Raw genomic sequence first — 15,615 nt, forward strand, 5'->3', positions numbered from 1 at the left:
CTGGGAGGACAATATTGCCAAATTTCTCCAGGGGAAGGAGAAATTCTCCCAGTTTCTCACAGATAGGGTTCACCATTTGCAGGGTTTGTTGCACAGCTTCTTCTTCTTTTTTTTCTCCTAAAGGTTTTTTGCACTACCACTGCAAGTGGCAACAGAATCAACTGTGTTGGCAGCCTGGCCTCCATTTTGCATCCTCCACCATCCAAGTTTGAGGGGGGCAGTGTTGTATTCAGCTCCAGTGAAGAGGTGGAGTTAGTGCTGTGCCCAAATCTGTCCTCCAATTTCCAGAACATTTTCTTCCCTCATGAAAGTGGCTTCCATTCTTTTGCCTAATTCTCAGATTGCTGTATAATTTGGTTTGGATTTCTTTTGGTGGTATTTCTGAGCTTACCTAATCACTGTGAAGTGGTTGAGGGTGGTGTGTGTGTGTTTTCTTTCTATTGCAAGTTTACCATTGCTCTGCAGCCTCCCAGGCTGCCTGCGCTTCCTGATCTGAAAATGTCCTTTGGGAGGAATTACCTCATGATGTCTTCCCCTCAGCTTTAATTGAACTGCAGGAAGCTGAGGAAGCTACAGTTGCTGGAGAGATGATGTTCAATGAAAGACAGGACACTCATGCACCCTCTTTGGCCACCTCAAAAGTAAGGTAAGCACAAGAACGCCTAACTCAAACCATGAGAATTTATTTAAATCTTTCTTCTATCAAATTGAATGAGGATAGTTGAAAAAAATGTGGAAGAAATTTTTGGCCCAGCACTAAACTTTTCTTTGTAGTTCAGATTTGCATGCTTAGCCCTCAGTTCAGACTTATATGTACATCTCTGGTGTCTGAAGAGGCACACTGGTTATCTCTGAGATGCACCGGAAATGAAAGGAAATGAATATTTTTTGTTTAATTAGACCTCTTAAGTAGCATCTGCAAGCCGTGGGCATTCAAATGATACACATTTGCTTGTGCAAATTGGGCATGTCCAGTTGTACCTTTGTGTTTGTTTGAATGGCAGACTCCGATGCTATATTGCAAACCACTGTGGAAGGTTCCCGCTGATTCAAAAGTTGTTTGACATGTGCTGTGTTGGGCTGATATTTAAGAAATGCAAGCAAAAAGCCCTATTGGGGATGCTGAGCTAGTCAAGTCATATTTGGTTTCTGACAAAGCCTTTCTGTAGTAATCACTTGGCCACAGAGAGAAGATACATGCTGCTTCTGTGGCCTGTACATTCTAAAATGGGGAATATGGGTGTGCATGTCAACGGCTTGCATATGTACCAAACATTCATGCAGGGAGCAATCCTATCAGGATAAGTGGCCACTTCTGAACTCGGAGGTGACCGCCTATCCAATGCAGGGTAGGCAGAGAGCAGAGGGGACCTTCTCCTCTGTGCTCAGCCACCCTGCATTCACATCTAGATGGCCAATTTTGGTTGTCTAGCCTCGGGACCTTGAAGCGGGGGGTGGGGGAGGCCAGATGACGCATAGGGAGCATTGTACCAGTACTTCCACACTCCCTGCCCCTGGGAATGCCCCCTTTTACCCCACTCTGCACTGCTCATCCAAGCCCGGAGCCCAGGGATGATCCATGCTGCCTACGAGGTGGCCGGGGAGGGGGCAAGGAGGTGGTTTTCCAAGAACCGGAAACTGGAACGGTTCTTGGAAACTGGAAACTGGAATGAACCAGTTCCCGGAAACTGAACAAACTGTCTAGCCGCTGTCTAGCAGCCATAGGATTGCACTCTTGATTTTGCTGCCTTCAAACACACACACACACACACACACACACACACAATTCACACTCATGTTGTAGTATGACCTGTCTCTTTAAGAGACATGCCTAGATTGTAATAGCAAATCCCCTTCCTCTTTGGGTGGGTGTGGCTTTCTACATGATCCAGCTGGATGTGTTTTTCTCCGTCTGAAAAATACAGCAAGCACAAGCTGCAAAGTTGTTGAGTTGGCATCTCATCTTGAATAAAGGAGGTTCTTGAGGTTCCCCTGATACTTGCTGCTTTTTGTCTTTCAAGCAGGCAAGTTTAAGGCAGGCAAGTCACAGTGTGAATACATTCCTCCATACCCATAGAGGTAAAGAAGGAAATACCACACACACCAGTATGGCATGTTTTAATACAATACCATTCAGACCTTCTTTATTTCTATGGAGCATTACTATATGCAGACTTTTGTTACGAAAAACCTGCTGGCTTTATGCAGTGGTGTCAGCTTCATCTTATCAAGCTTCTTGGAAGAATAAAATACATTGGCATTTGTATTCTGGAATAATAATGAAAAAATGAAGACAGGAATTCTTGGCAGGGTAATAAAACTACAGTTGGCACACATGAGCTGTATGAACCTAGGGGGAAGAAGGAGGCTTAAAACCATTGCTAGGGACTTATGTTATCTTAGAAGATTTTGCTACTGTCTTACTGTTTTGAAGTAAATGTGCCAGGGTGCAGTTTTAGCCATGTTTCCAATTATGCCCCACAGAGGGTTCAGAGAGTCCGTAGCAGTGGAGGCTGGTGGCTCCAATGTCAGTGGGGCTGTGGATCCACTCTGGGTTTCAGTCAGGACCAGTCAGAACTCTAAAGGAGCCATCCAAGGCACCAAACCCAATCCCCAAAATAGGTTCAGCACACTGGATAATTCCTTTAGAGGTCTGCCTCGTTTTGACTGAAACCCAGAACAGATAAACAGCCCCACCTCCAGTGGTCTGTGGACATACAATGTTTCCGTTCCACTTCAGTATTCACTCCCTGCTCCTCAAATCACTTTGCATTCAACAGAAGATGCAGTTCTGCACATGGTGCAGAACTGCTCCATACATGGAAATGAATAGGGGTAGCCCATACGTACAGGAATATTTGTGTATCACAGGGCACATAGGCTCTGGATCAGTCCAATAGCCTTCCACACATGTACATTTGGAAGGACTGGAAACCAGACAATTATCAAGAAATTCTTCTGTGTTTAAGGCTTCAGTCCTATCTACACGTCCCTGGGAGGTAAACACCAGTGAAAACTGTGGGGTTCGCATAGGATATGCTATAAACATGGATAGAATTGTGCAGTCACTCCAGCCCCATTCAGTCATTCTCCCCTCTCCTATGCCATTGCATGAGTGGAAGAGCAGGGATGAGCCTGTTGGTCCCTATTGCACATCCCCATCCCTGCAGGCTTTCAAGTGTGCGGGGCTCCCCACATAATTTAGAGATCAGGTTTCTAAATAACATGGGGAGTCTACTCAAGTAGAAAAGGCACCCTGTAGCAGAGGTTCAGCCTCCAAAACATGGGTGGGGGGAGGCTGTAGGAATGGCAACAGGTATGTATAGGAAGGGGAGGGACCAATAGGGTCATTCCTGCTTTTTCTCTCACTCATTGGCAATCATGTGGTGGTGGTGGTGATGGTGGGGAAAACAATGGAATAGGGCTTCATTCTATGTGTTCAATTACGGAGGGTAAATGTGGTGAAACATTTCCTCAATTTGCGTGATGTTTAGCACAGTGGAAAGGGCTCTCACTAGGGATGTATGAGAATGGTGTGCCTGTTTGTGGATCATGCAAAAATGTTCTGTTCGCCACCCCTAACATGAGCAGGAATGCAATTCTTGGGATTTTACTTTATTTTTTGTAATTTCCCAAATTTTGTATTTGTGTTTGAAAGTGTGTACTTGCACAAGTGCACATTTCCGAAAATGCGTACATGCACAAATGTGCACTCCCCCAGCACATTTTCATGCTTTAGCCTATGGGGGGGAATGAAAATTTCTAAAATTCATTTGGGAAGAATGTGTACTTTTCAAAATGTGCACATTTCCTGACTGATAATGCACATTTTTCCTGATCAAAAAGAAAATGCCCATGTATTGGGAATGCGAGCAAGACAAATCAAGCTTCCGGGAGGAATTTGGAGAAACTCATTGAGCTCGAACATGGCATGTTCACCCACCCCTAGCTTTCACTTTCTGTCTTAACTCTGTCTTGATCTCAGAAACACCATACAGGGCTTAGCTATGAAATGCCAAGAAGCAACTAGTCCACCTGGACTGCACAGTGCAGTCATAGGCTGCAGTCATCAGCCAAATGGCTAGCACAGTTGCGACACAGCAGAATTGAAAGGTGGGGCCATCTTCCATATCTATAGTGACAGACAGAATAATGATATCTGCATCCAGATAAAACACATTCTGACAAGCAGCTCTGATCTGGCAGTGCCAAAATCCCCGGAGTGCCCATCACAAGGATTTTGTTCTCCTCAGAAAATGACATCTCACAATTGGGTGAATTTTCTGCTTATTTTTTAACACAGCAAAACAGGATAGGAACCAATAGATTCTGCAGAGATTACATTTTAATAGGATTGTCCATTGCAGGGAAATCCAGCCCTTTGGGGGCCCGATGGATCCCCGTGATGAATTGGGTTCAGCCTGCATAAAGGGGCTGAGCCGCGGTAAAGTTCTGAAAACTTGGAAACTTTACCAAATGTTTTGCACAAAATGATGGCAGTGGCAGGAGTGCCCGCCACCATTTTGTGCAACAAACCTCTTCCACCATGCCTAACTGGCTCCTTCTCCCCCTCCCAGGGGGAGAAGGAGCTAGTTTCACATGACGGCAGGGTCGCTATATGCAAAATGGAAGAGAGGGGAGTGGCACTCCCCTCTTGTCCTCCATTTTGCACATATTTATTTATTTATTTATTTAATTTTTATACCGCCCAATAGCCGAAGCTCTCTCTGGGTTGCTATGTGCACAAATCTTTCATTCTCCCTCCTGACCCTGGGAGGGAGAATGAAGAACTTGCGCACACTGACCTGACTGTGCACAAAATGGAGGAGGAGGAGAGGGGAATACACCGCCTCCCTCTCATCCTCCCCCTGTCCTGCCACTGCCGCCCGTTCTGGTGGGGAATCCATGGGGGGAGGTGATCCGTTCCTCCCCCCGGAATCCTCATGGAGTGGCCCCGCTCTGCGAGGATTCTGCAGAGCCGAGGGCTGCCGTCGCTTACCTGTCCTGAATCAACCGGAGGAGCCCTTCACCTCCACGCCGATTGCCTTTTTTTTAAAGAAAAAGGTGATTGGCAGGATGTCCCCATAGACTTATACACAAAATAGAACTGTGAATCTTGTGTATAAGCCTATGGACACATAGACTTATATGCAAGATTCACAGCTCTATTTTGCGTATAAGTCTATGGGGACATCCTACCGATCGCCATTTTTTAAAAAAATGGCAATCGGCGTGGAGGTGAACAGCTCCTGGTGCAACAAGCAGCCATGCCGGCCCATGCGGAATCCTCCAGGAGAGGAGGTAAATGGGGCCGATCTGCTGCAGATTCTTGATCCTGGATTCCAAGGAATTTGGCCTCATTTCAATCTACGGCGGATTTCTCTGACATTCCTACTGCTGCTGCAGTAGTGGGAATGGAAAGAGGAGAGGGGAGTGGTACTCACCTCTCCTCCTTCCATCCCTGCTATTGCAATGGCAGTGGTACCAGCAGGACAGGAGGACAAGAGGGGCTTCCTCTCTCCTCTTCCAATGCTGGTACCATGGTGGCAGCAAGCACAGAAGGATGCATGAGAGGGGCTCCCCTCTCATTCCTGCCCTTGCTGTCATGCTGACGGAAAATCTGCCAGCTGGCCTGACTTGGTAAGTGCTGAGTTGAGCCAGCTGGTGGATAGTCAGCTTGGAGTCTGGGGGGCTGAGCCAGCAAAGGCTTGCCGAGCTCCACCCCGCAAACGGATTCCTCCGACATCCCTACATTTAAACCCCTGTGTGTTTGTGTCAAGTAATAACTGCTGCTTTATCACTAAGTCATGGAGATACAATGGATAAGAGAAGGAGATTGATAAAGAGAGAAGGCCTTCTATTTGAAATGAACATCTATTGGTAATCAGAAAAAAGAGCGGGACGGAAGCCACTGGGAGACAAGTCTCTTGGTGTATCGTGTTTTCTGATCCGGATCCATGAGGGAAAGAGGCATGTGCCACAATTCCCATAGCAGTACGGGTAACATTAGAAGGGGTTCTAACAATACACCACTAGTCTACTCAGAAGCCTTGAGTTCACTGGGACTTACTCCCAGGTAACTATAGGATTGCGGCGGCGGCCTAAGTCATGCTTCCTCTCTGGGGGCTTTCAGTGTAATATGTGATGGCAGAACGAGTGGCAGCAAAATAGGTTCAGTGCCTAGGATAGCTCCATTAGAGTTCTGGCTTGTTCCGACTGAAACCCAGAATGGATTCACAGCCCCACCAAAATCAGAGCCACCAGCCTCCAATGGGCAGAACTAACTAATCTCTCCTAGACAGAGACATATGAGCTGCTCCACATGTAGCGCTCACAGCAGAAGTGGGGGGACCTTAGCTCAGTGGCAGAGCACATGCTTTGCATTCTTTCTGTGCAGAAGGGCATCTCCACTTGAAAGGATCAGGTAACAGGTGATGTGAAAGACCTGCTGCCAGTCAGAGAAGACTATACTGGACTAGCTGGACAAATAGTCTGACCTGGTATGGCAGCTTTCTATGCACAAAAAGAGTGCAACTCAGATAAACATCTCCTCTACAGATTCCTTGTATCATGAGAAGCCACCTCTCAGCGTTGATTGAAAGGTGAGAGTGGCCACATGGAGGCCACCAAAAACCATGTAGGATAAGTTAAGCATAGAAGCCACAGCAGCACCACTTCTTTCCATGCTACCAGGTAGCAGGAGAAGCCCAGAACAGTGTGGGAGAAGCCCACACTGTGGCTCTTTCCCATGTCAGTGTTAATCCAGTTTCCCACGGGTTGACACTGGTGTAGGGAAGAGCTGCAGCATGGGCTCCTCCTCCATGGTCAAGACTTCTAAGATCTCAGCATCAGGGGAAAGAGTGCCACTGCATTGGCTTTGACATAACCAGGGGAAGATGCGTGCCTGGCTGTACCACTGTAGGTGCTCCATGCTGCTGTGTCACAGCATTTAAAAGGCACTTTGAGCTGTTTCATACAGTCTAACATTTGGAAAACAAACTACTGGAAAAAGTAGTACCCCATCAGACAAGGGGACTAGAGCATGGCTCCTCTTCTTTTATTCGAAAAAGCATACGATGCCATTTTTCTACGTCCGCTCCTACAATGTCACCGCGTTCAGGAGAGGTAAGCCGCTTGCACGGCCACCTTTCCCCCCCACACACACATCTATGAACCAGCTCTTCGTCCCTGCACTTCATGGAGCAGCCACACTTGAGGCTGTGCAAATACTGTGCATGGGCGAAGGAACTTTTAAACGTTATGCCAGCCATGAGGAGCACCTACATGGGTAATGGCGCTTCATGCTGCTACCATCACATTCCAATAAACTTTAGTTTAGATGAGGAGAAAATGATAGAATGTCATTATACTAAGCCAGACCAATGGTCATTTTTAGCATAATTCTGTCCATTCTGGCTGATAGCAACTTTCCAGGGTCTCAGCTAGGTAGGTACGGATTTTGTAAAACCGACTCCTTCCTCATTTTGTGGATTGTCAGGTGCCTTGCATTCTGTCGTCCGCTCATTGACGGAATTGTATTTCCCCCCCAAATTCCCACATTTCCACAAATTCATACTTGCGAAAATGCACGAATCCCCCTAAAATGTGCAGCCCCTCCCAAATGGACATTGTCATGCTTTAGCTTATAGGGAAAATGTGCATTTTTGGCCAGTGTCTTTTTATATTAGTTATTTTTCCAAGACGAAATTTGCGTAAAATTCTGGAAAGTAAAAAAATCAGTCCGCAAGTCTGCGGAATCCATGTGACTTGGGAAAAAGCCAGTCCGCTGTGGAATCTGCAGGTCAGATTAATAGAAATCCAAACTCATTTGATTCTGTTGCAGATTTCTCCGACATCCCTAGTCTCAACCAGTGGTGTTCTCCTCTCCACCCCTCTGCTATTTGAGATCCTTTAAGTGGAAATGTCAGGGGTTGAACTCAGGGCTTTTTACGTGCTAACCAAGTACCTTCTCTCTAAGCTGTGAAAGTAAAGAAGGAGGCTTGAGGGGAGCTGGATGTATTTATCCTAAAATTAAAGAAAATCAAGGGATAAAAGGAAGTGCTGACAATTTTAAAGAGTTTAAGAAAGTGCCTTCCAGGAAAGAGAGAAGACAGGAGTTGCATCATCTAGGGAGTAGCTAAGCCAAGCCAAGCCTGCATTGGTGGTAAGCCTGGTCTCATTTGAAGTTCCTTCTGGCTCTGTGGTTCTATGGCATGACCCTTGTGTTTCCAAACAATATTTTTATGGATGAGGAGGCACTTCTTCCATTAGTAGCAGCCAGATTCATTCACTGATGCTACATCTCAAGGTTCTGTGCCATTGCAATTCATCACCACGGACGTAGCTGTGATATTGCCTTCACAACATCTCTGCAGGTGATGGATAAGAGGAGCAAGTTGATAAAGAGGGAGAAAGGCTTCTGTTTTAAATGCAAATTCCTTGGCAATCAGAGAAATGAGGGGGAAAAGTTTAATGAGGTCCTAAAAGATTAGCGGTGGAGTTTAAATCAATGATTCCTAACTGCTATTTAGAATATCAGCCCTGGTGTTTCGGCCCTTTATAAATGAAATTCAGAGTCTAATTGTAACTAGAGATGTGCGGATCTAATTGAGGTTCTCTGTTTTCCACTTCAAAGCTCATTCTGACCCAGGTCCATATCGGCTTGCAAATGTTTTGTTGCCCGCTCAGAAATTTGTGCACATTTTGGCATGCATCTTTCAAAACCTGTGCGTTTTTATGCACATTTTTTCAACTGTGCACATTTTTTCTCCCATTGACTAAAGTGTGTTTCTGGGCATTTTTGAAATGTACACATTTTTCAGGTGTGTGTGCTGAATGTACACATTTTTGTTGTTGCCCAAATTGCATTGCAAGCTCAGGAATTTGTAGACGACCAACTGCAAATTGTGTTAGATTCTGTGTTTGATTCTGGGAGGTGAGAATTGGGTATACTCCAGTCTTCCCCATCCCTAATCATAACCTCCTTGAAGCCCCTCAAATGAGCACCAAGTCTGGATCTTGAGGTAGCTTCAGATCCATTATATGGCCATTCTTGCCCACTTCCCTCTTGCTGATACCACAACATATTTGTGTAAGTGTGATGAATGTGGCTATATTAGGAAGGTCAGGAAAATTTGTGGAGGGGGGAAAATATCACTGGGAAAAAAGGAAAAAGTCAAAGGCTACTGTTCGTGGGGGTACTTTTCTTGCACATGCCGCATTGAAGGAGTTGGGCAAAAGCAAAGCTAACAGATCTCAGCTACTGTGACATCTGTGATCTCTAGTTCACCACCTTAGTTGAGATATGCAAGTTTCCATGTTTTAAATTCCATTGCTTATTAAAAGTAGAAGGCTTCCAGGAAGAAAGGGATGCTATAGAACTAACATTTTGAACTGCCCAATAGTGTAGTCACAAGACACTAGTTACTGCAAGACTGCAAGACAGTCAATAGTTGAATAGGCCAAAACGTTGGGCATAAAGGCTTCAATAAGATAGGAGGAAGAAGAGCCACTCTGCCATTTCTTTATACTGTGCTGTGCATCAACACGTTCCCCAATTTATAAGGCCATGCTGCTTTAGCTTTATAATGGAACTTCCCAGGTATATGCAAAGCCACAATGGTTCTCGTTACTGCCAGAGCAAGTCCTACCCCCAAAATGCAAGCAGAATATGAGGGGTGGAAGAGAAATGTGAAAGCACTAGCCTTGAGTGACTTTTATTATTATTATTGTATTAATCTGAAACGCTTCAGGAAACTACGAACATAACCATCTGATGTTTGGTTTTTAGTAAAAACATAAAAACTGAAACAAAAACTCTTCAAAATAATAAAATCACCCCCTTTTATGAAAAACACAAACAAAAAACAAACAAAAGAAATAAAATTGTTTATGTGTTTCACTTTTAAGGACAGATTCTCATAAAACTACATCTTTACAATGTACACAGAAATTCGATGAAATTCTGTTCTCTATTATATAAATGCTTAACTCATGGCAAGCCTCAAAATTAAAATTAAAATTAAAGAAAGACTTTGAAAAATCAGTTAAAAATAAAATAGACTGCAGTTGCCTGCTGGATATTACACTGTCATATCTATCCCACCTGGAAAAAAAAAGCCGTCAAATTATCAAAATGTATCTAGGCTCAAAGGGAGAAATCGAGTCTGTTTCAAATTGTCACGATCAGTTTTGACTGTTCAGTGGATACATTTTGAAGCATCATTGCTGCAGGGAACATGGCACAGCTTAATATTTGTTTTGGACTGACTATGTTTTAGTTCTCCTCCAACTGTACAGGTAAATAGAGAACAACATTAGTCTGAATCCACTGCCATGTTAACCGCATTGAAAATCCCATGGACAAATGGAACTTCTATGGCACATTTTCACATCTGTTGAGAAGGATTAAATGACAGATGTGATAATCGCTACACTTTTTAAATTAGTAGCTCAAACTTTTAATACACCAGTATTAAAATACCATGCCGCTTTCTTTCTCCCCACCAGAGCCGGTTCAAAAACCACTACAAATATGTAGCAGAAGGGTTCGTGATAAACTGAGCAGGCACTGGTTCAAGGGTGTTTGGTTTCCTTCAAAGATGGCTTCCCAAAATGACGGCATATTTGTGTTTTGCTCCTGCCAACTCCATGGGATTGGATGCTTGGCTTTATGCTTTCATACTGGATATAAAGTTCTACACATATATACATATATCACATATACATATATAAGCATAAATATATATGTATACATTCACACACACATATATATATGTAGGCATTGTTTATTGCAAATAAAATAAGAAAGCAAGCAAAATAGAAGACTGACCTGGCTTACCTACACTCTGCTCACATTCAATGAGATCTTCATCATCATTAGAACATTCTGCTGAAGAAACGAGGTCATCTGTTGTCTGACATGTGAATAAGAATAAGGAAACAAAAAGCGAAGAACTGGTGATTAGATAAAGGGAATGGCATTAAAAATAGATAAAGCCATTGCTAGGACCACAGACAATCATAATGGCTACGGTCATGAAGGCGGTAGAGGAGGAGCACCGCCAACCTCAAACTTTGAACCTAAGAACCTAAGGAGAGCTACGCTGTATCGGACCAAAGGCCTATTCTGTTCCCACAGTGGCCAACCAGAAGCCCACAGCAGGACATGATTACAATAGCACCCTCCTACTTATGTTCTCCAGCAACTGGTATGTAGAGGCATGCTTTCAAAGTTTATGCACCTTTTATCTGCCTGGAATCTACCACCATAAAGCTTCATTGGATGACCCTCAATTCTAGTATTACTTTCTCAACACCATGCATAATTGTATACATCTCTGTCATGTCCCCCCCCTTACTCAGCTTTTTTTTCTAAGCAAGAAAAGCCAAAACATTGTAAACTTTCCTCAAAGATGAGTTGTTCCAGACCTTTGAGTTATAGAAGAAGAGTATTTCCCACTTACTTTGTTCCTATCATGAATATTTTCCTGTGACACGTACCTGGCTTCCTATGCCTTTTAAGAGTTGGCATTATTTACCTTCACATGTATGCACACACAGACATACATACCCACAACACCACAACCATGATCAAGGTGTACTCCAGTGCCTCCCAGTTTTCATCATAATATTTAGCATTTATAAAGCATACCTGGATCACTCAAAGCATTTCCCATAATTATCCCGGTAATTTTACAGCCAGTTAGGTCAGTGTTATTATTCTGCAGACTGCAGAATTTAAGTAAGAGGAACAAAACTTCTTGGAGAATAGTAGGGAAGGTTGCACATTTTGACTGGAAAATGAAAGCATTACCAGTGGTCTGATTCTGTAAATGGGTTGTTGTTGTTGTTGTTGTTGTTCTATGGAACAGCAAAATAAAGTACTGGGGGTATGCTTTGGATTTGGATGAAGCCTGAAGCTCAAGCAGAGTTGGGCCCCTTTGGACCATTTCTGGTGCTTCCCAAGGTGAAGCAGGCTTCCCTCTGAAGCAACCAGAACCAACGCTGGGCCAGAATAATGCTTTGTTACTGATTTGTGCTTGGAGAAGCAGACAATCTGTCTCTTCTCCAAATAGCATCTTTTGGTTTTGTTTCTCTAAAATGCTGATAAGTAGGGCGGAGGGCGGGGAGTGGCAAATCAGGGTCCTACTCAAATCTCAGAGTTGGTGCACACCTCAGTAAAATACTATACTATTAGGACATAGCCTCTTTTAGTACGTATGTGTGTAGCCTGTGGAATCAAAATATGGTTCCAAGTTATACAGATATGATATAATGCTGAGAATATCATTTACACATGGACAGAATGCTCCTTCTGCACAGCTAATCCTTCTGGTCTGATAAACAAATGTGGACTGTGTGGTTAAACTTCCAGGTATACTTTGGATAGGGCAGATGCACCACGCTGTTAAATGAGCCAGACAGAACATTTCCTTCTTGGTAGATCCACATAAATCAAAACACGCAGCCCTGCTAAATGCACAGGGATGGATTCCAGTGGACTATTAAGAGAATGGTTGGAGCACGGCGGGTGGGGTGGAAGGTCTGGCTCTGAAAAGCTGAGGCCACATCAACAGCATCTGTGGCCCCACTGAATTGCAGCACATGTTTCTTGCACTTTCCAGCTGGTACATCTTGTGCGTGTGTGAGTGCATGTGTGTGTGTGCGTGGCTGCTCCAATTAACAAGCAGCATGTACCGCAGTGTGTTAAGGAGAAGTATAATGGCTTCTCTCCCCAACAGCAACCCCTTCATATAATTGCTGCAATTAGTGGAATTACTAACGGAGACCATTAGGGAGATTCTGTGGAAGCCTCTGGACACAGGCTGTATGGCTCATGCACCAAAGTGCACAATTACCCTACCCTCAGCAACACGAGCTGACAAAAGTCTGACACCAAATCCTTTCCTCTTTCCTCTTTTTCTCGTGCATGGGTAAAAGGTGCAGATCACACAGGCTGTAGGGTCTGTGTAATGAGAATTCCTGCATGATACGCTGGAGAGAACCAATCTCAATTCGGCAGGCTGGAGCTGCCAGATGTGCTTTTTACCCAACAATTTTCAGAAGCTGCTTATCCTCAGACTCAGACCTTCCTCCTCTATTCCCTGCTATGGGCCTTAGAGTTTCCAAACTGCATACTGGATTGAAAAAGGAAAGACTAATTGCACTGGTTCTCTTCTCTTCTTGCATGCTTCTTATTATGCATATGATTTCCCTAAAATCTTTTTATATTTTCACCAGCTAAATTCCGGCCTATGAGGTTAAGCACATCCTGTCTTTCATTTTGGCCCATTGGAAAGGTTGTCACCTCTTTCCTCTGACACTATTGGTACAGCTTTAAATCTCCCAATGTGGTGGGAAATAAGGCAGCTTCCCTCCTGGGTCCTGCCTGCCATCTTCCTCTCTCCCTCACCTGCTTACTGGGTGACTTTGGGCCAGTCACTGACTCTAAACCTAGCCTACCTGGCAGGGTTGTTGTGAGCATAAAACGGAGAGGAGGAGGACCATGTAAGCTGCTTTGGGTTCCTTTGAGAGAAAAAAGGGCAAGATATAAATGAAATAATGAATCAGAGGTCGGAATTAAGATTGCTGGGAGAATTATCAACAACCTCCGATATGCAGACGATACCACCCTAATGGCAGAAAGCGAAGAGGATCTAAAGAGCCTCTTGTTGAGGGTGAAAGAGGAGAGTGCAAAAGCTGGTTTGAAACTCAACATTAAGAAAACTAAGATCATGGCATCTGGCCCCATCACTTCCTGGCATATAGAAGGGGAAGAAATGGAAGCAGTGACAGATTTTACTTTCTTGGGCTCCAAGATCACCGCAGACGGTGACTGTAGCCATGAAATTAAAAGACGCTTGCTCCTTGGGAGGAAAGCTATGGCAAACCTAGACAGCATAGTAAGAAGCAGAGACATCACCTTGCCAACAAAGGTCCGTCTAATCAAAGCTATGGTTTTCCCAGTAGCAACGTATGGCCGTGAGAGCTGGACTATAAGGAAGGCTGAGCGCCGAAGAATTGATGCTTTCGAACTGTGGTGCTGGAGAAGACTCTTACGAGTCCCCTGGACTGCAAGGAGGTCAAATCAGTCCATCCTAAAGGAAATCAACCCTGAGTGCTCATTGGAAGGACAGATACTGAAGCTGAAGCTGAAATATTTTGGCCACCTAATGCGAAGAGAAAACTCTCTGGAAAAGACCCTGATGCTGGGAAAGACTGAAGGCAAAAGGAGAAGGGGACGGCAGAGGATGAGATGGCTAGATAGCATCACCGATGCAATGAATATGAACCTGAGCACACTCCGGGAGAGTGCGCAGGACAGGAAGGCCTGGCGTGCTATGGTCCATGGGGTCACGAAGAGTCAGACACGACTGAACGACTGAACAACAACTAATAATAACTACTTCGACTACTTGAAAATGTTGATCTTTTGTTGCTGGATGGATTAAAAAAATAAGGAAAGAAAGAATTGATCCCAAGCAGTATATTTTTATGCTCACACTCCTGAAATCTATGGGATCTTTTTCAGCCAAAATACTATGGAAAGCCTGTCCATTTGTCCATTTTACTAAGAACGTCTTAACTGTGAACACTAACCATATAAAATATGAAAGTAGCTGCTTGTCTGGTATTTTAAAGCAGGACCTCTTGCATACAAAGTAAGACTCATGCTTCTAGACAAGGTGTGTGCAGCCTGCAGCCTGTGGACCACCTGTGTTGGCTGCAGGTTGTGCGGTCCCCACTCCCCACACACTTTCCCCCACAGAGTCTGGCAGGGGAAAACACTGCTGCTAGAATCTAGACCATCGATCATTTTGCATATGATGGGCTGAGACTTTGTATGGGTTCTAGTGGAGGGTGAAGGAGTGAGTGTCATAAGAGCAATGCAATTTTGACAGCTGCTATTGCCAAATTGCCCCATTTCTCTGTCACCACCCACCTTGCCTCCTTCAGCTTGGCAGAAAATGTGTGGGGTGGCTATGGAGGAAGAACACACCTGTACCTTGCACCCTTGTGCACAGCGGCATGTGAAATAGCACACTGGACGGAGTGCAACAGCTGGGGTTTTTGTGTGTCTTTGTGACTGCGTGCTACACAGCTGAAGCAGACTTATTATGATGTGAAAATAATTGACTTTTTAATCAAAAAATTCTGACAACTGGCCAGAGGATAAACAACAGCCATGCCACTTCCCCTCCCCCCTGCACCCCGGCTGGTTGTTTGACAACCTGGTTTCATTTGCAGGTAGGCATGCCAGAGAAATTCAAGATGGACTAAAATGAGCTTGGATTTCTGAGAATCCGACCTGCGGAATCCACTGTGGAGTGACCCCCTCAGGCTGCATGGAGTCCGTGGACTTTTGGAGGATTTTTTTTTTTAACTTTCTTAAAATTTACACATATTTATTTGTAGGAAAATAGCGCAAGTTTCAGCTGAGGGAAGGTTGAATGGAATAGGGGATAATACGCTAAATGTTATGTACTAAGGTAAATTATGTAAATTCTTACGAAACCTCTTACATAATTATTTGAGTATTTTTCTTCATGACGAAAAAAAAATTCGCATCCATCTGTGAGCAGATAACAGAACAAAAGGCACCTGACAATCAGC

General features: G+C 44.3%; 1 protein-coding gene across 1 annotated transcript in view; it reads right to left on the reverse strand.

The window, feature by feature from the left end:
- Positions 1-15,615, reverse strand: part of NRXN3 (neurexin 3) — a 1,900,058-nt gene that overhangs the window by 70,164 nt on the left and 1,814,279 nt on the right. Inside the window, exon 19 of the mRNA XM_084841335.1 lies at positions 10,841-10,916. Coding sequence (XP_084697461.1) covers positions 10,841-10,916 — 76 coding nt within the window. The remainder of the gene's footprint in view (positions 1-10,840; positions 10,917-15,615) is intronic.

The sequence above is a fragment of the Heloderma suspectum genome, chromosome 1, assembly GCF_057233095.1.
Source record: "Heloderma suspectum isolate Gila_16-S chromosome 1, 16-S_ref, whole genome shotgun sequence".
NCBI classification, from domain to species: Eukaryota; Metazoa; Chordata; class Lepidosauria; order Squamata; family Helodermatidae; genus Heloderma; species Heloderma suspectum.